This window comes from Carassius carassius, chromosome 44 (assembly GCF_963082965.1).
Source record: "Carassius carassius chromosome 44, fCarCar2.1, whole genome shotgun sequence".
Lineage (NCBI taxonomy): Eukaryota > Metazoa > Chordata > Actinopteri > Cypriniformes > Cyprinidae > Carassius > Carassius carassius.
In genome coordinates, this window is record NC_081798.1 from 17,036,597 (window position 1) to 17,061,307 (window position 24,711).

The 24,711-nt window shown below is 37.3% G+C and overlaps 1 protein-coding gene across 1 annotated transcript in view; it reads left to right on the forward strand.

The window, feature by feature from the left end:
• Positions 1-24,711, forward strand: part of LOC132126573 (cyclin-dependent kinase 18-like) — an 82,968-nt gene that overhangs the window by 20,200 nt on the left and 38,057 nt on the right. The window contains exon 2 of the mRNA XM_059537909.1: positions 18,831-18,966. Within this exon, the coding sequence (XP_059393892.1) occupies positions 18,849-18,966 (118 nt within the window). The 5' untranslated portion in view covers positions 18,831-18,848. The remainder of the gene's footprint in view (positions 1-18,830; positions 18,967-24,711) is intronic.

A 24,711-nucleotide genomic window follows, 5' to 3' on the forward strand; every position in this document is an offset into this window, starting at 1 on the left:
TTGGGGAAAAATAGTTAATAAAAAAATAAAAGCATATACATCAACTCAAATACGGTTATCTAATAAGTATGTGTCCTATTTTGTGTACTAAACTCCTGAAACATTGGTGTCTTTTTGAAACACTGCTGTCTCTTTGTATATGATATGATGATAGTTTCTCAAAATAAGTAAAAAATGCTCATGAAGTGACTGTTCTAGAGATTAATTTCCATGAGGGGCGGACTGGGAAAAAAAATAGGCTGGGAAATCTCACACTCATACACCCACAACCCATTCTGAAACATGGACAACCCTATTTTTTTTTTGGACCTGACATCAAAAAGATTTAAATCCTTAGGTTGGGGACTTGCAACGTAATTAAGAGTTCTCTCCTGAACTGCACCTTCACTTCCATTATCCATCCATCTCCCTCATGACTTTAATACTGAAGATTTTTATTTGACTTTTACCATGTTTTGTAAGTGCAATTTTGTTTTTTTTGGCAAATAAATTACCACTTGTATTTATTTTTACTACAAATTCCATAATTAAACCACGGTTAGTGCCATACCATAGGCTATATTAATTTTCCTAAGGGTTGTGTTTTTGTATCCACTAGCTCCCCCTAAACCTATGATAAAATATGATGATTTGTCTGCTAACTTACTACTGTAACATTACAAAAGATAATAATGACGTCGTTTATACAGTATTTTGAGTGATTGCGAGCAATGTGCTGCTGCTGCTTGACTAAGTAAACAAAGACAAAACTACATTAGCATATTTACAGATGAAACTGACCTGCACCTGAAACCCTGAACAGAAGTGTCGCTTCTCTGCTCCAGCTGTGCGCTTACACAGTTCACTCCGGTCTCTCTCTCTCGCATTGATTACTCGGAGTCTGATCCAAACCGTTCGGCGGAGGCGCAGAGAGCGCGCGAGCCCAACCATTGCCAGTCACAACTAACCGATTCATGATTTATTAGAAATTTAATTATCGAATGGCGGATTCGGAAATAATCGCTTTAGTATATTCGGCCTGCAATTATACAATAACAATATTAAAGTAGAAGGCCAAATCGTCTGCCAGGCCACCGGGAATAGTCCCGGTTCTCCCGATGTCCAGTCAGCACCTGATTTCCACAGACACGCAGAACGTGCAGGATTCATTTTCAGTCTTTTTGCGGCTTAATATTCACAGACATCAGTCCATATCGGGTTTTGATTCAAGTGTACTGACCTACTTTTGATTTATTCATCCAAAATGTGGCATATTGCGTCCGCGTTATAGGCTGAATTCCATTTTTATGACTCGATTCTACGAATGTGTTTTCCGCGTTTTTTCTTAGTAATTGTAACTGATTACTGTTACATTTATTTTGTAATTAAATTACGTAACGCCGTTACATGTAACTAGTTACTCCCCAACACTGGTTACAACCAACAAGCAGTAATTTCTTTGTGCATGAGACTAGGATATCCTTTTTCACCTTGCAATCAAATCACAAACACTATTCAGCAATACCAAGATCTCCTCATAGCCGTCTCAGCATGCTCTCTCCCTGGACAAAAACTAGCATTTGATCAGCAGCAGTATTGAATGAACTGAACCCACGGGTGCCTAAGCCTCAATTAATGTGTAGGTGAAATGATTTCCCTCTCTGTACGTCAGTACTCAGCCTCCACAATGCACTGACGCCGCTCCGCTGGAGGGCTTAGCCGTGTTCGCCAGAGGCATACGTCATGTTGTTTTTCTCATTTTCAATAAATGGACTTGGTGGACTGACATCTCTGCAGTAATGCCAGTACTGTAATAGCAGCAGCATAGCCAAATGGGAGAAAAAACATTGTTTTTAATGTCACAAACAATTTCTGCAGGGCATGCGAATGCTTGAAAAGTTTCGTAATGCATTCAATAACCAGACTCAAAACTAGATTTGAGATCCATTCTTTGAACAATAAACCACATGACAATGACCTTGCGGCTGGGCGATTCTTTGGGGAAACAAAAAGGGGTCAAACTTGAAATCAAACGCCATATGTTTGTCACTTGCGGCCATGAGTGGGAATCTAATAGGCAGATGAGTCAAAAAAAAAAAAGCCTTTATGTTTTCTCTCTAGTTTGGACGAATGCAGAAAAGGCGAATTATTCTGACACGCAACCGTAGAGAAAGCAGCTTGAGACAACACTGTTGCACCATCAAGGGCATCCCGCTGCCAAATGATGGGTTTTCCCGCTCAGAGCTGAGGGCCAAGTTGATCTGGCACGAGAAATAGAGCAGATGCCATTTGATGATGGCGAGCCTGAATGGAGCAGCCAAACTCTGTCAGAGAGATCAGAATCTTCTCATTATTTTCTCACATCTTTTCATGTGGGAAGTCTTGTTCCCAATCAAAACCTCCATACCCCGCGGAGTGTCCAGTCTATGGAGTCTGTGGAAAAGTAAATTAGGGTTTGTTTATCAGTATGTTTTGCTATGCAGGAGTTCTGGTTGCACTTTTCACTTTGTATGCAGGGTCATGAATGAGACCTGCATGGATTTTTGCCTTTTGGCCGTGTGCACAATGTAACAGTGTGTGCTCTCTGGTCCGTGCAAAGCCAGATCTGTAGTCTGTAAAGAAGACAAATGGGGTGCATCCTGATTTGGAAAGCATTCCTGGCAATGAGCAATTAAGCTGCACTGGTAAGAAAGAGTAAAAGAGGAGAGAAAAGGTGGATCTAATCAAAGTGTCTTGTTTTTGCTCTAATTTAAAAAGGGAAAATTATAACTACTTCTCAGGCCTCAATATTTAACTTTGACTTATGAATGATAAAAAGAAGAAAGAATAAAAAACCGAGGGCATAATATCACGGAGACTTCCAGGGATAGTTTATCCAAAAAAATAAATAAATAAATATGGTCACCAATGGCTTTCATAGAACTTTTCCCATACATTGAGAGTAAATGGCTACCATCAACTGTTTGGTTACCAACATCCAAATATGTTCTTTTGTGTTCAATAGCTGAAATAAATTCATACATGTTTGGAACAACTTCAGCGTGAGTAAATTATGACAGAATTTACATTTCGGAAATATTCCTTAAAAAAAGACTCTGCAAACACAGAGCCACGCGATCACATCATGGTGGTAGGTGTGTGTGATACTGAGAATAAATGATCTCTCAATAGTTTTATGATTTTTTTTATGATAAAGATAATTAAACAATATTTTGCTTAATGTTTTTTTAATACACTACATCTACCAGTAGGTAGTGCCTTAATGGGCGATTCATTGAATCATTCATTCAAACGATTTGTTCAAAACTACTGATTATTTTAGAAACAAAGTAAGTGTCTTTATGAATGGAGTATTGAAACATTGACTCAAATGATTTGCCCAAAAACAGATTAATTTGGAACTAAACACTGAAAAGTTTTTTTTTTTTTGTACTTGGCTGATTAGTCCCGACCTAAATAAATGAGTAATTGAATCATCGTTCAAACGATTCATTCAAAATGGCTAATTCAGTTAAAAACTAAGCAAGTGACTGTCCTTATGAATGGATCATTGAATTATTGACTCAAATTGATTCCTTCAAGAATGAAACACAGTAGTGTTGGTCTGAGACACACAAATGCTTGATGATGATCCAACTTTTTTTGGAACTATTTATTTTGTTCAAAAACAGATAATATTGTGTCTAAAATCTAAAGCCGGAGGAAAACTGGGAAATGGTTTGCTATCTCAGACTGAGTACAGAAGTGAACTGAAATTGAGCGGAAGTACGAAATCTGATGTAGTCTTACATATGTGTGTGTGTGTGTGTGTTAGTGTGTATATATATATATATATACATATATATATATATATATATAAAATGCACAATATTTGAAAAAATGGCACTCTTGCTTGCATGATATAACTATCATATCTTATAAAAATAAAATAAAATTGCAAAGTCAGTGATATTCTATAATTTTAGCACAACCTTTCCACACATCCAGGACAACAATTACAATATTATCGTAGACTATAAATATTGCACACCCCTGGTGGTGACTTCTGCACTCAAATTTTCTTCAGAAAGTGAAGAATCTACTTTTATCTGCCTTTTGTGGCACACATAAAGCACACACAGACAGAAAGGTTAAACATTCAGTTCCTTTGCACGTCTCACCAATGTTAATGTGATCTTTGATCTTGGCGTCTGGCGAGGGAGATGGAGAAGGGTAGTCAAGGACAGCAGGGGCTTTTTGGTGGAGGTTTGGCAGCACAGCTGTGCCTCACTGGCTCATCCACAGACTCATTCAGAGCTCAATACATATCAGACTGCAGTGTTCTGCTTTGCTAACAGTGCAGAGCTAAATTAAGAGTCACCACTACCTATTGACTCGTTCTAGGAAAGTAAGCAGAGATTGACATGACTTTGGGCAAATTATGTATTGAGGAACTGAAGAATTGGAAGGAGAGAAACAATGGGCAAACAATGTGATTATCCACCTTATTTTTTCTTGTAAGCATGGCCGCCACCATTTCTGAACTATAGTGTGTCAAATTTCCGACAAGCACTACCTGTAACAGTAGTTATATTGTGATTCTGTAGTTTTGCATTCACTGTGTAGATTTTACAGGCTAGTTTTTAATACTTTTAATATGGACCACAGAAAAACTGGTGTAGTTACAACTTTCTGTTGTTAGGGCATGTCATAAAAGCTGGTTCAAGTGTAAATAATACCTGCAAGACATTTGTTTTGACCATAATCCACGCACCAGAGCTGAATGTGGATGGAGGCACCCTATGATTTGCACGCCCCTCCAAAGGTAGAAGAAGCTCGTCGGCTTTGGTTAAAAGCCTTAAACTTAAAGAAACCACAAAATTTCTGTACGTTTGCTCTTTCCACTTCATTCATGGCAGACCCAAGGAAAATCACCCATTCCCCAAGAAACAATGCTCCAGTGAAGACTCCGAGGCAACGTCTCATCAGGATATACAAATGAAAGATTGACTCGTTCTCGAGTCAAGAACCGGTTGCATCGGTTTTCAGATCACCAGTGTTGTGTATTTACGAAATGCAAAGTGACCTTTCTGTGTTTCCTTATACCCTCCTACGTTACGTGATTCTCCTACGTCAACACCGTAGATTTTGAGTGTAGAAATAAAACGCCAAGCACTGGTTACGTTTACTCCTGCCTCTCGTGTATTTATCTATAAAATATAAGAATATATAACATAAATTGGCGACGAGGACCCTTCGTACCACGTTAAGTTTTGTTATTTTGAACGTTAGTCGAAGTTTCAAGGCTAAAGATGTTCGTAACGCAGTTTCCACACCCCGATCGCGCCATTCTCCACGAGGGAAAGTGAGTGGATGCACGCGAATCCCAAAAAAAAAAAACAACAGCCGCGACAGTCGGAACGGAATGAGTTGTCTTCGCTGGAAGGAAATAGAGTGAAAGACAGGGAAAAGAAATTGACGACACAACGCGGATCAGAAAATAAAAAAGGGAAGGAATCACAACAGCTGACGAACTGAAACAAGAGGGGAGTGAGTTAAAAAAAAAAAAAAATGGCTGGATTAATTGGTTGTATTGGACCGTTTGATGAATCAGTAGAGCAGTGGAGTGCTTATACCGAACGTTTTGACTACTTTGTGCTGGCAAACGAAATAAAAGATGAAACAATTGTGCCAACATTTCTAAGTGTCATGGGTGTGAAAACGTTTAATCTGCTGCGCAGTTTAACTCAGCCACAGAAACCAGGCGACAAATCATATGAGGAAATAGTGGGCTTACTCAAGGATCACTATTCACCCAATCAACTGATTATCGCAGAGAGATTTCGCTTCCATAAAAGAAATCAGCAGGATGGTGAATCCATCTCACAATTTGTGGCTGTGTTGAAACGATTGTCCGAACATTGTGAGTTTGGCCAATCATTGAGTGACACCATACGTGATAGGCTTGTCTGTGGTCTCCGAAGTGAGGGTATACAAAAACGACTGCTAACTGAGAGTAACTTAACTTTACAGAAGGCCATAGAGATAAGCACATCAATGGAAATGGCCGCAAAAGAGGCACAGCAATTAAGTGCGTCCACCCATGTGCACAAAGTGTATGCTGATTCAAAGAACAAGTCAAACTCAGATAAACCATGTTACCGCTGTGGAAAAGTGGGCCACCAGCCTGAAGACTGTTGGTGTAAGGACATGAACTGTAGAAATTGTGGCAAGAAAGGCCACATTGAACGTGCCTGCAAAAACAAAAAGACACAACCAAGCAAAAATGCTGGACCTAAAAAGAAAAGTTACCAGAAATTTAAACAAAAGCATTTGAACCAAATGGAAAATGCCCGGCACACACAGAGTGATTCTGGATCTGAGGAAGAGGATGCCTTGTGTGTTTTATCTGTTTCAGGAGATGAGCAGGGCTATTGGGTGACTCCTCTTCTAGATGGGAAACCAGTACGGATGCAGGTGGACACAGGAGCTGCGGTAGTGACAACATTCAATGAAAAGTTGCCACACCTCACACCTCAGCCATCAAACATTACCCTGAAGACCTATACAGGTGAGATCGTTCCTGTTAAAGGGTTAATTGAGGTGACAGTTGAACTAAATATGCAAAAAAAGAAACTTCCACTGTACATTATTGAAGGCAATCACCCAGCTTTGCAAGGCAGGACTTGGCTGGAGAGGATTAAGTTGGATTGGCAAGAGGTCAATCTGGTCAGTAAAAACTCAAAACTCCAAAGGATTCTAAATAAATATACGGATGTGTTCAGTGACGAACTAGGAAGTATGAAGGACATTGCGGTGAAACTGACGGTAAAACCAAACAGTCAACCAAAGTGTTTAAAAGCCAGACCGTTGGCTTACGCAATTAAACCCAAGGTTGAAGCTGAATTAGAGAAACTAGTAAAGGCTGGAGTTCTGCGACCAGTACACACAAGTGAGTGGGCCACGCCAATTGTGCCCGTCATAAAAAAAGACGGGTTCCTTCGACTATGTGGAGATTTTAAGGTGACCGTGAATCCGGTTCTGACCCCAGAGCAGTATCCCCTGCCTCGTATTGAGGATCTTTTTTCTGGTCTCGCTGGGGGTCAACGGTTCAGTAAGAACAAAACGTCAGTCAGCTTAGATCTTTTTTGGGGTTGTTGACTTATTATGCGAAATTTGTGCCAAATTTAGCTAACAGGCTGAAACCGTTGCACGAGCTACTGAACAAATCAAAAAAGTGGGAATGGACTAAACCATGTGAAGAATCTTTTAATGAGGTGAAAACAGCCTTAGCCCAGTCTGAAGCTCTCACTCATTTCAACCCCGCTCTGCCAGTACAGCTGGCATGTGACGCATCGCCCTATGGCATCGGGGCGGTGGTGTCACACATCATGCCATCGGGTGAGGAAAAACCCATCGCTTTTGCATCACGAACTTTGAGCAAGGCAGAATGTAACTATGCCCAAATTGAACGTGAGGCACTTGCTATTGTCTTTGGGGTGAAGAAATTTCATCAATTCTTGTTTGGTAGAAGACTTACACTCCTAACTGATCACAGACCTCTCACCTCCATCTTAGGCCCACATTCAGGTATTCCTTCACTTGCTGCTGCAAGAATGCAGCGTTGGGCCCTTCTTCTGTCTGCGCATCAGTATGATATCAAGTACAGAAGATCGGAACATCATGCTAATGCTGACAGGCTCTCCCGACTGCCATTGCCTACTACACATCCAGAACCAGCAACGGCAGAAATTTTCTACTTCAAAGAGGTAGACAATTCCCCTGTATCGGCAGCTCAGGTAAAAAAGCACACACGTACTGACCCAGTGATGTCCAAGGTTTTGGACCTTGTGCTCAGAGGGGATGTGGGAGAAATGTCTCCGCTCCTAAGGCCTTATGTGATCAGGAAAAATGAACTTACAGTTGAATCTGGATGTCTACTGTGGGGCTCAAGGGTCATTATTCCACCACCATTGAGACAACGAGTACTGGAGGAACTTCATTCTGGACACTGTGGAGTTGTTCGGATGAAGGAGATTGCCCGTAGCTACCTTTGGTGGCCTGGTGTGGACTCTGAGATTGAAGAAAAAGCAAAAATGTGCAGTGCATGTCAAAAGCTGAGAAATAACCCTCAACCAGCCCCGTTACACCCCTGGCAATGGCCAGAGGAACCGTGGGTGAGAGTTCATATTGATTTTGCAGGACCATTGGAAGACCATATGTTTTTAGTTCTTCTTGATGCCCACAGCAAATGACCAGAGGTTGAGATAATGAAATGCACGTCATCAATGAAAACTGTGGAAGCCCTTCGTTCAATTTTTGGTCGGTTTGGCTTACCACAACAACTTGTCAGTGACAATGGGCCTCAGCTGGTCTCGGAGGAGTTCGAGGCTTTTATGAAGGCCAACGGGATTCAACACATTCGATCAGCACCGTATCACCCGTCCACTAACGGTCTTGCTGAGCGATTTGTCCAGACAATGAAGCAAGCTCTTAAGTCGACACAGGGTAAAGGATCGCTGAATCAACGCCTAAACACTTTTATACTTTCTTACAGAAACACCCCACATGCCAGCACCAAAGTGTCTCCTGCTGCCGCTATGTTCAAAAGACAACTTCGCACACGTCTGGATTTGTTGAAACCCCTGAAAACAAAACAGACGGTTCAAGCGTAACAACACCTTCAGATGGAACGGCGTCTAAAAGCAAAACATCGTTGTTTCAGACCTGGAGACAAAGTGCTAGCTCGTAACTATGGGAAAGGTGTTAAATGGCTACCAGCAGTAGTGATTACACAAACAGGACCAGTGTCTTACACGGTTGAACTGGCTGATGGTCATCTCATCTGGAAAAGGCATGTAGACCAGTTATTAGCTGCAAATTCATGTGACAACTTGGGAGAACAGTTGACGACAGATCCTTACCTGGAAATTGCTTCAGAATACCATGATCTGTCTGAGAATTCTTCCACACCAACCCTCGGGAATGCACAGACTGAGACTCTACCAAGTCAGGCGAAAGAGACTGTTCCTGGTTCAAGTCAGTCAGTGCCCTTGTCAAACCAAACCCCTGCGAAAGAGACTGTAAATGTGAATATACCTACCGTTCGGCCATATCCTAAAAGAGAACGTCGACCTCCAAATAGACTGACACTCTAGCTAGTGACAAGCCCACAACAATGGGGCAGAATAATCCCCAGGGTTATGTCCGGGAATAGAGGTAGTCCACCCTCTTTCCCTAGTACATTTAAAAAAAAAAAAAAAAAAAAAAGATTCTTCTGGATATTGTATGCATTTGATGTTAAGAGAAAATGTTCCTGTTGAAGTAATGTTTTTTTTTTCTCTACTACAAATTTAGGAGGGAGGAATATGTTGTGTATTTACGAAATGCAAAGTGACCTTTCTGTGTTTCCTTATACCCTCCTACGTTACGTGATTCTCCTACGTCAACACCGTAGATTTTGAGTGTAGAAATAAAACGGCAAGCACTGGTTACGTTTACTCCTGCCTCTCGTGTATTTATCTATAAAATATAAGAATATATAACAACCAGTACTGATGGGAAGTTCGGTTCTTTTCTGTGAACCGGTTCTTTCGGACAGTTCGATTCAATAAACTGGTTGAAGAAAACGGTTCACCGGTTCTTTTGCGCTTGACGTAATGGTGTCATTGGCGATGATTGTCCTTGATTCAAGCCTTCGCTTTACCCGCACTCATAACATTAGCACAGAATCAGTTCAGAATCAATCAACTAAAGAATCAGTTCGGTTCAGATGCTCTGTGTGTCAGTCTGCTTCATGCTGAATCACACATGCGCAGTATCATCAGCTCCTCGGTTCTCGAATCGGACGAGTCCAACAGAAACGGTTCTTGACTCGAGAACGAGTCAATTGTTCGTTCGTTATCTGGCTTGGCTCGGTGTTCATCTTCATTTCTCTCTTCACAGCAGTTCAGTCAGTCTATTGTTTGAGTAAAGTAATTACTCCGGGATATTGGTTTATTTGAACTTGGAGGGAGTGTCAGCCACGTTAAAAAAGTTCACAGCTTAAGTCATTTGCGAATTGATGATTACTGGAGACGCGAACCGTTTAAAACAATTCAGTTTGATTTGGTGAACTGGTTCAAGAAGAACCGGTTAAATTGAATGATTCGTTCGCGAACCGGATATCATACACTGCAGTGAACGCGCTCACAACAGACCCGGAAGAGAAGACAATGCTGAATAAAGTCGTAGTTTTTGTTATTTTTGGACCAAAATTTATTTTCGATGCTTCAACAAATTCTAACTGACCCTCTGATGTCACATGGACTACTTTGATTAAGTTTTTATTACCTTTCTGGACATGGACAGTATACTGTACACACAGTTTCAATGGAGGGACAGAAAGCTCTCGGACTAAATTTAAAATATCTTAAACTGTGTTCCGAAGATAAACGGAGGTCTCACGGGTTTGGAACAACATGAGGGTGAGTTATTAATGACATAATTTAGATTTTTGGGTGAACTATCCCTTTAAAGCCAGGTACTGTGATTGTATTAAATAAAAATACAACTGTACTGCAACTGGAAAACCATGTTGCCATGTACAAAATACTTTCGCTACTTTTTTTGTAATACTTCTTGTAAACAGGGAGTGGAGAATTGATCAATTTCTCCTGTGCATCTGACTGAATTCAGTGATGTGTTTTGCAGATGATGAGTAAGGTGACCATGAGGCCGCACAAACGAAGCCATTGCAGCTGCTCCTTCAGTACAGTGATGCCTGAACTCAGTAGGAGGTCCAGGCATTGACAAACCATAAGTATGCCTCAAGGGATAAAATAATGTTACACAAGGCAACACAGTTCCACAGTGAAGATCCCTTAGCCCTGGCCATTCTCAAAAATTACACTAGCTCTTAATTGTACACTGGCTTAGAAGGTACACTTTTCTCGTATCTTCAAAGAACATTTAAAATATCTCCAGCAATTCTACACTTCCAATTTTAAGATGCACATAATGGATCAAAATCTGATTATCATGATGGAGCTGAAGTTAAATTTACTTCAAGGAGATCTTGCTGAACACTTTGATGTGTCCCAGAGTGTAGTAAGCCGAATTATCTCCAACTGGATTGATACAATGGAGGAGTCATTTTATATGAAATTTAGAATGGTTTAGTAATTTTGGATACATTGTGTACTTGTTTGGAATTAGTGTGACCATTAAATATACTGTTTTTACTTTAAATGCCTTATATTACTTGTTTCTCCTTATACAGTATATGCACTGGATGTCAACGATTAATCAGTGATCGATTAATTGTCGATAATAGATGCAATCGATTAAAGCTATCAATGGTCAATTAAACCGTTTAGTGTTGGGCTGCATGCTGCTTGTGCGCAAAACATGTGAAAGCGGCTGTGAGTGACGGTGACGTATACAAATGCATCATTCATTCATTCATAATGGACAAATTGAGCTTATAATTTGATTTAACCTTAAAGGTACATTAAAATAGAAACAACACAAAGTTATTCAACATGGAAAGCAATAGAAATGTAGTAACAGTCATTTCACCAGATAATTATTTCATATCGTGCTTTGCAGGGCTGCGGGACACAGTCTATTAATTACAACTTGTTAATTTGTTCCTACGACTTATTAATTTGTGGCAACTGTTCATGTTCCTTAAGTAACCCATGATTAAACTGAATTGAGGTAACAAATTAATAAATTGAAGGAATTATTAATTCATGAAAAAAAGGGATGCTTTAAGGAATTGATGAAAAATGTAACTTTTTATATAATATGACACCCCTACTCTGAATGTTTCCTATTTGTTCCATGAATTATGAAGTATATTCATGCACTTATATATATATATATATATATATTAAAAAGTACACGCGTATATTTATTTATAACTTTTATTTTGGATGCATTACTAATTCTAACCCTAATTCTGCACTGTATAGTAATCAGTTTATAAATAAGGCCAAAAAAATTGATTTCATTACTACTTTAAAACTATCAACACGTGGTTTCACAGATGAAAGAGACAAAGGAGACATTAGTTATTTACCAGTTACCTAAATCCTCAATGCAATCACATAACCGTATTTGGATTCAAGTCTGCTTTTAAAAACAGAAATACGCAATTCGAATTAATGATATGACCCATCTACTCCATGCGACAAAACTAAATAATGAAAACTGTCCTCATAAGTTATGACAGGCCATGTCTTCATTTCATCCTCCCACTGTGATATAAACAATATATTTATGTTGTAAATATTTACCATCACTGTGTTTAATAGTGTTCTGTGTGTGCTCCCACCACATCGCTCCATAGGCTCCTTACCTACCAGCTATCGAAACAAAAGTTAAACACATTATAAGGAAGTACGTCATTGTATTTACTTCTAATATGATACAAGGGTCATTATAATTTTAGCTCGAGGATCAGATCAGAAAAAAAGTCACCATGAGGAATGCATTGCTGTATGCACAGCATGTCCTTTTGAAGCTTATATTATAATAGTTTATGAATTTTATGCTACACTCATTAATAATACTGTAGGGTGCACATGGAGTTTACTAATTTCATTCACCAGAGGCCTTCAGGTCACATACACATGCAGAATTGTTAATGACAGAAAACAAGAAACTTTATGACAAAACTACTCCTGCTCCAAGGATTTTAATAAAGCATCTAAAATTGAATATAAAGACAAATGTAAAGAGAAGAAAATCTAAATTATACACAGTATGACCCTCTATGCTCTCAAGGCTCCATAGTGAGCTCATTTTAGACTCGAAAATACATATAAATTCAAGTTATAAAAAAAATAATTGTACATCCAAATGTGTTTTCTAAAGATTGATTTATTTATTTTAATGCACTTTTATAAAAACAACAACTCAGAGTCCAAAAAATCTGAGGATCATGGACAACTGACAAAGTCCTATTTACATGTATGGGATGCATATTTTGTGTAGCTGGCACTATTGACTATTGTTTTAGGTTCATTTTTGTAAGATTTTTAAAAGATGAAGAGACAAATTCTGTACTAATTTCAGAAATCATTAATGATAGTGATGAGTGCATCAGAAAATTATAATAAAACAAGTTTTTGAGGACCAAGGAGGACCGAAGCAATGAGGGTGAGGGCAGTGATAAAGAATAGTTTGTTGTGGAAGTCAAGCATTTGGGAACATTACTGTATGCCAGTTTGAAAGATGCGATCCATAAAACAACCAGAAGTCAGGAAAGATGCCAGTGTTTATTGGCATTACTATACTGACAGACAGCGATGCTCCAATGATGACTGCACAAGTCAACATCTACTAATGTGTGGGTTGTCTGAGGTACACTGAAGAAGAGTCTTGTTTACTTTCACTTGTGCTACAATAATTGTTTTGAAATCCAAGATGATGCACAATGTTAAAGTTTTTTTAATACTTTTGAAACACTAAGACATGGTTTTCAGGCAGTGAAATTGCATCCTAGTTTGTGTCAAGTTTTAGAAATTTTCACGTGCGAGTTCCAAATCAAATATAGCACCACGAGAACATTTTTTAAATGTTTTAATGATTTGTAATGTTTTTGAAACCGTAAGACCATTCCACTTCTTTTCAGATAGTGAAAAAGCATTTGATTGTGTGTGAAGTTTCAGACAATTTGCCAAAAATAATTTACCCTAATGGGACAACATCAGTTATAAATGTATATATATATTTAGTGGTGTCAAAATTAGCACGTTAATCCAAGCAATTTTTTTTTTTTTTTTTTTAAGTTTAACGCATTAAAAATATTTAACACAATTAATGCAGGGGCAGGGCTAGGGTTGGCCAACCCACTCTCAACTGCTGCTTCTGTCACTTTTTCTCTTGACAAGAAGTGCATTTATTCAGTCGCAGAAAGACTGAGAATGGAAGATGTTTCAGACGCTCGCTCCATTTCACTTCAGCGCCAGGCGCAAGTCAAACAAGTGCGGGAATGGTACTGTGACTGCAGCGCATGCTCTTCAAATGCATGCTCAAAGTTGACGGCATGTGTTGTAGCCTGTATCCTTTCATATCAAAGGGTAAAATAATATGGCTTAGCCTATATGAGGCAACAACTAACCTAACCAGCTACTGCCAGTAACAGACTATCACTGGATCTACACCTAGCTATTAAACCACGCCAGTTTGGCTAATGCATGATCATCAGATAACATGAGATGAGCAGCTTTTCCATAACCACCTCTTCTTCAATGATTCTCAGATCAACAGAAAGCTGCCCACTCCAGGAACAAAGAGTCCCTCAGCCTCCATATGCCACTGCCCACCAAACCCCCCCCCAAAAAAACACCTTATTAATAGCATCCCCGCCAGAAAGAAGTCACGTCCCTGCGGGGGGTAGTGAGTACAGAACGCCGAATGAGTCACTCTGAGAATTCCTTCAGCTTCTTCAGACACATCTGGAGGAGATCGTATCACGGCGGAGGATATGTGTCTCTATTTTGAGTCACAGTGATTCCCTGTGGAAACGAGCGAATGCAAAAGGCAGCGAGGCGGTGGCTGATGGACGGGGTCGGTCGAATGAGACGAGAAGGCTGTGAATTAGTTGAAGTACATGAAGCATCTTTGGGAGTTAGTAAGTTGGCAGCACATTAGTAAAGTCAGACAAAAGCAAACTCAGTTTTATCAGCAATAGCATTAAAGAGATGAAACTCTCCATCAGAATAAGAATTAGAATAAATTATAGATTGAAAAACCAGCCACCACAGGAAGTTTGACAGAGAATATAAGGTCACCTCTCCGGATGATTTGGTTAACATCTGCTTATGACACCCTCACATCTTTGGTGGGTCCCTGGAGTTCAGGACACAATTACACTTGGATGAGATTTTGGATTCAATCAGAGTGAATATAAAAGTGGGAGAGAATATCAATAAAATATTTCCACTGTGTGCTATTAATCCTAGGAAACTGTAAGATATAGGGGTAGGAATGGTGTACATATATAATATATGGTGTAACCATACACAAATATGACGGTTCGGTATGTACCTCAGTTTAAAAGTTACATTCAGTATGATTTCGGTACAGCAGGTGGACTTTTTTTTATAGTGGTTTACTGAACAAGCTGCTCTTTCTTTAAATACATTCAGTAATAATTAAAATTCTAACTCAGCTTATCCTTTAAACTATAGGGAGCCCTTTTACATTATAAGGTTACAATTAGCAACTTAACCCAAACTTAAATGGAATTACTACTTATTTTTATATATAATAAACAGCACTCAACTTAAAACAAATACAACCCGAATTCCGGAAAAGTTGGGACGTTTTTTAAATTTTAATAAAATGAAAACTAAAAGACTTTCAAATCACATGAGCCAATATTTTATTCACAATAGAACATAGATAACATAGCAAATGTTTAAACTGAGAAAGTTTACAATTTTATGCACAAAATGAGCTCATTTCAATTTTGATTTCTGCTACAGGTCTCAAAATAGTTGGGACGGGGCATGTTTACCATGGTGTAGCATCTCCTTTTCTTTTCAAAACAGTTTGAAGACGTCTGGGCATTGAGGCTATGAGTTGCTGGAGTTTTGCTGTTGGAATTTGGTCCCATTCTTGCCTTATATAGATTTCCAGCTGCTGAAGAGTTCGTGGTCGTCTTTGACGTATTTTTCGTTTAATGATGCGCCAAATGTTCTCTATAGGTGAAAGATCTGGACTGCAGGCAGGCCAGGTTAGCACCCGGACTCTTCTACGACGAAGCCATGCTGTTGTTATAGCTGCAGTATGTGGTTTTGCATTGTCCTGCTGAAATAAACAAGGCCTTCCCTGAAATAGACGTTGTTTGGAGGGAAGCATATGTTGCTCTAAAACCTTTATATACCTTTCAGCATTCACAGAGCCTTCCAAAACATGCAAGCTGCCCATACCGTATGCACTTATGCACCCCCATACCATCAGAGATGCTGGCTTTTGAACTGAACGCTGATAACATGCTGGAAGGTCTCCCTCCTCTTTAGCCCGGAGGAAAGGGCGTCCATGATTTCCAACAAGAATGTCAAATTTGGACTCGTCTGACCATAAAACACTATTCCACTTTGAAATAGTCCATTTTAAATGAGCCTTGGCCCACAGGACACGACGGCGCTTCTGGACCATGTTCACATATGGCTTCCTTTTTGCATGATAGAGCTTTAGTTGGCATCTGCTGATGGCACGGCGGATTGTGTTTACCGACAGTGGTTTCTGAAAGTATTCCTGGGCCCATTTAGTAATGTCATTGACACAATCATGCCGATGAGTGATGCAGTGTCGTCTGAGAGCCCGAAGACCACGGGCATCCAATAAAGGTCTCCGGCCTTGTCCCTTACGCACAGAGATTTCTCCAGTTTCTCTGAATCTTTTGATGATGTTATGCACTGTAGATAATGAGATTTGCAAAGCCTTTGCAATTTGACGTTGAGGAACATTGTTTTTAAAGTTTTCCACAATTTTTTTACGCAGTCTTTCACAGATTGGAGAGCCTCTGCCCATCTTTACTTCTGAGAGACTCTGCTTCTCTAAGACAAAGCTTTTATAGCTAATCATGTTACAGACCTGATATCAATTAACTTAATTAATCACTAGATGTTCTACCAGCTGAATCTTTTCAAAACTGCTTGCTTTTTTAGCCATTTGTTGCCCCCGTGCCAACTTTTTTGAGACCTGTAGCAGGCATTAAATTTTAAATGAGCTAATTAAGTGGATAAAAGTGTAAAATTTCTTTACAGTTTAAACATTTGCTACGTTATCTATGTTCTATTGTGAATAAAATATTGGCTCATGTGATTTGAAATTCCTTTAGTTTTCATTTTATTAAAATTTAAAAAACGTCCCAACTTTTCCGGAATTCGGGTTGTAATAATGCAAAACTGAAATCGAAGTAAAAAGTTTTTTTTTTTTTTTTTTTGGAAAAACCACATCCAGGCGTCAATCTTCATTTGCTGCTGAATTGTGTTAACACGCATATAGAAACATAGATTTATAGAAATACAAATGTAACAAAATAAAATTGAAATGAACTGAAAAATTCAACAAAAGATTGTTGAAAAACCCAAAAAGAGTTGAGATCACAACCCAAACAAAAGACTGCGTCAAACATTGGTTCATACTAGTTCTAGTTCAGTAACATCCCATAAATACAATGTAGATGATGAGATTATTCAGACAGACACTGGTCTGCGTTTCATCAGCCCTATGATGGGACTGCATGGAGCAATTATTGTCTTATGAGAGTCATGTTTCAAAGACAGGGAGACTAAATCATTATCCTTAGCAAAAACAACAATCAAAGAGAGGAAGAGAACAAGTTTGAGAGGAGGGGGAAACACCACCACAGCAGACGAGGGAACTTTTTCAGCACTATTAGTATTTATTTTATTATTTTGCATTTCTGTTTCAGAGTCATTTGAGAAACAATGGTGCTCTGAGACGCAGTTATTTTAGGGGTAGCTGACGCTAATTAGCAATGGGAGCATTTGCTAGTCTCCAACTTTCAAAATAATTAGTAAAGCACACAGCACAGTCTCACACCCGGAATTAAATGATCAGCGCTGGAACCCTTAGCAACCGCTCTGCCTGGTAACGAAGGAGCAGAAAGGAAGAGAATACAGGAGATTTTGATAAGCTCCAGTGAGACGGAGCTAAACTTCAGCTGTGGAGAAATTTTATATCATTAGATATCTATTAATTCTGTCTCTTTAAACAGAGTGTTAGTCCATATACATACAGCAACTGCTTATAAGGGACATAATGTACACTTTTAAAGTTACATTTTTCCCATTAGTAAAGAAGTCTTACACCAAGTCTTACACTTTAACCCTTTCTCTAACTAACAAGAATATTGAATGAGTTGCATTATAGACACAATATTGTTTTTTTTTTTTTTTTTTGTTTTTTTTTTTTTAATTGTTCCAAAGTCTTATCAGAACGTTTGTGAGTCTCAGGCCAACACCGCAGTGTTTTGTTCCTGGATTAGTCTGTTTTTGAATGAATCATGAGTCAGTGATTCAATAATCCATTCATAAACACAGTCACGTAATTCATTCGAATCGTTTGAATGAATGATTCAATGAATCACTCATTTAGACTTGCTGCCACCTACTGGCTGATTTAAATGTTATAGCCTATTTTTTTTTTTTTTTATCCATGATGGGTCTAAGGCAAGACATCCAAAGTACCAGGACAAAAACACACTCAGAAAACTATTGTTTAAATATTGTTATTGTCAAAGTCCCCCCAAATACAGAGAAATAATTGTTGTGTCAATATCGCACACCCCTAGTTGGACAGATATGAACACATCTGTTTTGATAGATCTACCACATGAAAAGCATATTGCTCAGAGGTTGCTCTTTTATAGCTCATGAATCATTAAGTCTCAGATTGTTCTCCAAAAATTCCCTTGAGGGGAAAAAAAAACACACCCAAATGAGTCAATAGCTGACCATAAGCAAAAGCACAGAGATACAAAATGAATGCAGATAGCAGCTCGGATCATTTCTACTTGGAGGTATTTAATGAGAAGCATTTGAATTCACTACTGAGATCTCTGACTTTTGATTGCAGACTTGTTATTTCAGAGTTTTTGTGTACACAACACCAAACTTGGCGCTCTGACAGAGCGCAAAACAGGAAGCGATGCCAGAACAGAGGCAAATCTATCCGAAAAGTTGTAAAGATTTAATCTCAGATACTTCAGCTAGATTTTAAAAGACAAAAGCACAAGAGAGCACAATAAAATCACGACAGCTTTCATGTAGTGAGCACAACAAATGTCATCTTCTCAAATAAAATAATCATCACATTAAATCACACTGTTCTTGCATCCTCCACAGGACTTCTGGTCCAGCGACATGAATAAGATGAAGAACTTCAAGAGGCGTTTCTCACTTTCTGTGCCACGAACAGAGACGATAGAGGAGAACGAGTTTACTGAACAGATAAACCAGCTCAAAATCTGCTGCAATGACGGTATGGCTTTGCTTTTGACGTTTGCATCTCCCATTCAAAGCACATGAGTCTGACTCGAGCATCATGAAACCCACTGAAACACACAAGATTTATGTAACTTATTCTATAGATCATACCTGATGCCATTACTAGACTGATCAGATGCTTCTTATTGACTCGCTTGAATCACCATCCATTATTTTATCCAGGAAGTTCAAATCTATAAAGATATAGTGCACAATGTAGCACAATGACAAAAGTAGATTCAGTGGTTTCCAACAAAGGTCAAAACAAATGAGGAGAAGGGTAAATATATACTATGATCAAAGATAGTCCTATCCAGCAGGATTCGATTTCTCAGAGGACGACTGAGTGAAAAAAGCTGATTCGGATGGCATAAAAATATATATAAAAACATTACATTTTCTGTAAAACACACATGTACCTGACCTCCTGAGGGAAAACTAGTCTCATCCAAACAGGGCTTTAGTCTATAATCCCACAACAGGAACTGTTGGTTTTTCATTAATGTCATGCATAATCAGAATTTATAATAACAAAAGAAAATTTATCCTAATTTTGGCATCTAAGGTTTGTTTGCTTTGTTGTGGTCTTTTAAATGTAATAAATCTACAGAAAAAAAGTGTACAAATTGTATATTTATATATATAAAAAAACAAACCATGAAACTTTACACATTTTCTTGCATAACGTGATGGATCGACGTGTGAAACTGAATATTCAGAAAGAAATGATGATCGTTGGGACTTCATTTTATTCATCAGGTCAGCAGGAAAGATGTTGGTTGGAGAAGTTGATGGTTATTATTGTAAGCTTCTGTAAAAACAAAACTGTAATAAATAAATAAAAAGTTGCTTGAAAAAGATTAAATAAAGGAAAATGTTAATTTCATATATATATATATATATATATATATATATATATATATATATATATATATATATATATATATATATATATATATATATATATATATACAGTGTTGGGGAGTAACTAGTTACATATAATGGCGTTACGTAATTTAATTACAACATTATTGTAACTGTAATTAGTTACAGTTACTAAGAAAAAATGAGTAATTAAATTACAGTTACTTTTGAAATTTTTAACGATTACAAAGGGGATTACATTTGAATATTTACACACATCCACATACAGATTTAACTGATTTATTTCCCAAATTGCACTGACTATTCTGAGACATACCACCCTAATAATTTCCGGGATGCGGAAACACAGTCTGGTTTGTAGAATCCAGTCATAAAAACGAAATGCCTAACGCGGACGGAATATGCCACATTTTGGATGACTATATCAAAAGTAGGTCAGTACACTTGAATCAAAACATGACATCGACTAGTGTCTGTGAATATAAAGTCCCAAAAATGCAATATATGACTTGCTCATTCTGCGTGTCTGTGGAGATCAGGCGCGGACTGGACACCGGGAGAACCGGGACAATTCCCGGTGGCCTGGCAGCCGATTTTGCCCCACTATTTAATATCATTATTGTATAATTGCCTGCCGAATGTACTAAAGCGATCATTTGCGAATCCGCCATTTGATAATTAAATCTCTAATAAGTCATGAATTGTTAGTCATGACTCGCGCGCTCTCCGCGCCTCCGACAAACGGTTTGGATCAGAGTAATCAATGCGAGAGAGAGAGAGAGAGAGAGAGAGAGAGAGAGAGAGAGAGAGAATAGAATAGAATAGAATAGAATAGAATAGAATAGAATAGAATAGAGTGGACTGCTGGAGCAGAGAGGCAGAACTACTGTTCAGGGTTTCAGGTCAGTTTCATCTGTAAAGATGCTTTTTTGTCTTTGTTTTTTTTATTTATTTTTAATCAAGCAGCAGCATGTTGCTCATCAGTCATCACTCAAAATACTATATAAAGGACATCATTATTATCTGTTGTAATGTTACAGTAGTAATTTAGCTGAAAAAAATTCAAAACATTTTTATAGGTTTAGGGGGAGCTACGACAGACAACAACACAACCCTTACGAAAATTAACATTTTAATATTTAACTATAAATCCAGAGAAAATGGTTACTATTGTTTAACTGTGATAACCAAAAATGTAAAATTATTTTACAAATGTATTTATTTAAAAATAAAAAAAAATCAATTTGCAAAAAAAACAAAAAGAAAAAACAAGGTTATTTTACTTTTATATAGGCTAATAAAAGCATGGTAATTTTTTGTAAGGGAAAAACATGACATGACATGTACAGTATTAGGATTTTTCTATAAAGATATTGTAGTATTGTACAGTTTTGTATTGTAAAGTATAGTTTTGTTCAATCTTGAGTATTAAAGTCATGAGAGAGATGGATAACAGGGCAAAATAAAGAGACTGAAGAGAAAAATGGAAGTGAAGGTGCAGTTCAGGAGAGAACTTTTAATTATTTTGCATGTCCCCAAATTAAAGATTTAAACCTTTTTTATGTCAGGTCCATACAAAAAAAAATAGTTTTGTCCATGAATTTGTTTGTATGAGTTTGAATTTTCCAGTCTGAATTTTTTTCCCAGTCCGCCCCTCCTGTAAATTAATGGCAAAGACATGGTTTCATTTACTACACATAGGCCTACTGAAGCTCGCAGTGTTTTCAACCTCTGCTGCCTCAATATAGGAGTACACGAGCACATAAACATAATTTCTAGAACTGCTCTGTGTCACTTCATGTGCAGTTTACTTATTTTGAGAAAACTATCATCATATACAGAGACAGCAGTTTCAAAAAACACCAATGTTTCAGGAGTTTATTACATAGAATACGTCACATGCTTATTAGATAACTGTATTTAAGTTGATGTATATGCTTTTATTTGTTATTCTTTAATTTTCACAAATTTAGAAAAGTAATCAAAAAGTACTCAAAAGTAATTAGTTGCATTACTTTAATAAAGTAATTGAAAAAGTTACACTACTATTACATTTTAAACAGGTTAACTTGTAATCTGCAGTGTTGGGAAGGTTACTTTGGAAATGTAATAGGTTACAGATTACAAGTTACCCTATTTAAAATGTAATAGTAGTGTAACTTTTTCAATTACTTTATTAAAGTAATGTAACTAATTACTTTTGATTACTTTTTGATTACTTTTCAAAATCTCCAATAAATGTTTATTTGCAACTGTTAATCATCTTCAAACATTTACACCATTCAGGTTTAACCTTACAGCAGTGCTCAATACTGTCAGACTTTTACAATCCTTCATCACTTGAATTAAGATGATCAAATTTGAACACATGTCTGCTTCATTAATTTCCACATGGGGCGGACTGGGATAAAATTTCAGACCGGGAAATCTCAAACTCATACAAACAAATTCATGGACAACACTATTTTTTGTATGGACCTGATATAAAAAAAGATTTAAATCTTTAGTTTGGGGACATGCAAAATAATTAAAAGTTCTCTCCTGAACTTCACCTTCACTTCATTTCTTTTTTCTTTTCAGTCTCTTTATTTTGCCCTGTTATCCATCTACCTCATGACTTTAACACTCAAGATTTAACAAAACTATACTTTCTAAATTGACTACATTTCAAATTGAGTGCATCACTACAATATAAAATCCTAATACTGAACATGAGTCATGTTTTTCCCTCACAAAAATTAACTGCTTTTATTACGTAAAAGTACAGTAACCATGTTTTTTTTTAATTATTATTATTGCAAATGGATTACCATTTGTATTTATTTTTAAATAAATAAATATGTAAATTTGTGGCATGGTTTAACAACAGTAACCTTTGTCTCTGAATTTATAGCAAATATTAAAACTTTGCATAAGCTTTGATGCAAGTGTACTTTTGATATATTTGTCCAAAATGTGGCATATTCCGTCCGTGTTAGGCAATAGCAATCCCGTTTTTATGACTGGATTCTACTAACCAGACTATGTTTCTGCATCGCGGAAATTATAGGGCCGTACGTCTCAGAATAGTCAGTTCAATTTGGGAAAGAAATCAATTACATCTGTATGTGGATGTGTGTAAATATTCAAATGTAGTCCCCACTGTAATCTTTAAAATTTTCAGAAGTAACTGTAATTTAATTACTCATTTTTTCTTAGTAACTGTAACTGATTACAGTTATTTTTATTTTGTAATTAAATTACGTAATTAAGTTACAACTAGTTACTCCCCAACACTGGTAATCTGTAACCTATTACATTTACAAAGTAACCTTCCCAACACTGTATATATATATATATATATATATATATATATATATATAAGGGATGCACGATTATGATTTTTCATGGCCGATTCCGATACCGATAGTTTTTACAAGCAAACTGACCAATTCTGATACCGATTTCCGTTTTTTTTTTTTAAATCTTAAAGCAACAAGAAAGAAGGAAAGTGTGCATAAGCAAGATGTTTATTTGGTATTTAATAGGCCAAACTGGCTTTTGTCTATTGAAAACAATAACCGTAACCATCTGAAATTAACGACAGTAACTGCACAGTAATTAGCCTACATTCAATACAAACATAGATGCTACAGACATCAGCATTTAGCTTTTGTTTTTGAATTGGGTTGAAACTACAGAGAACTGGCCTTAAATTAAAGATTAACTGTAACCATGTGAAATTAAAGGCAACAACTGCATAGTTCTACAGTCCAAACACCACAATCAACACACATTCAATAAGAGGTTTCTTGACCAGCATTCAGTATTTTAGTTTTTAAATTTGGTTTTAAATTTAAAACAAGGTCTTTACCAGTGAGACTAAATAAAAGTATGCTATATAAATATTATTCCAAAATGTTAAAATCAAATAATGTTGGTGCTAATAAAACAAAGATGCAACGTGTTTCATTCATCCAATAATAATAAAAAAAGGTATTAAGGTAAAAAATAAAGGTAATGATTCACATCTATATGTTTATACTTGAGCCAATGAAAAATAAATAACTATTGTATCAAGTAAAAAAGGTATAGATGTGAATCGTTACCCTCAAATTTGAAACACTTTTTCAGTGTGCTACAGCAGGTGATTTTAAAATCAAATTCAGTCGATATAATTTTAAGGTAAAATAAAAATAACCATCCTATACAGAACTGACGTTTACTTCTGGCTTTTCAAACATGTATGCAAGTTCTACTTAAAAAAAAAATCAGTTTTGTCACAGTTTAGTCCGTTTTGTTTCTCATCCAACACGCGAGAAATTGAGCTGAACGTCCCTTTACTGTCTCCGCTTGTGCAGGGACAGATACAGTATGCTTCAGTGAGCGCTGGAAAAGGGCTCTTATTGCAGTCGGCAGTTCGCTTCCTGCTATCTGTGCCTCAGACATGAAGCTCTGCACTTCCAGTGCTGATCGGCTGCTCATGTCCTGCGCACAGATTTCGAAATACTTCCACACAAATGGCATAGCAAATGCTTACAATATAGTCTGTGCACGCAGGCGCACTTCCGGAAAAATCGGTCGAAAAAAGATAAAAAACCGGCCGGTTCCGATTTATGGCCGGTCAACCGGTGCATCCCTAATATATATATATATATATATATATAAACATAAACCAAGATAAAAATGTAATTAAATCTAAATAGTACTTTAATAAAAACTAATACAATAACAAAACAACAAAATTAATTTCAACCAAACTTTTCACTCAAACAAAGACATTCCAAACATCCATAACATGACATATATTTTAAGGAAACAGGACATCCAACCAGATAAAATGTACGGTAGGACATTTTATCTAATGGGAATTTGT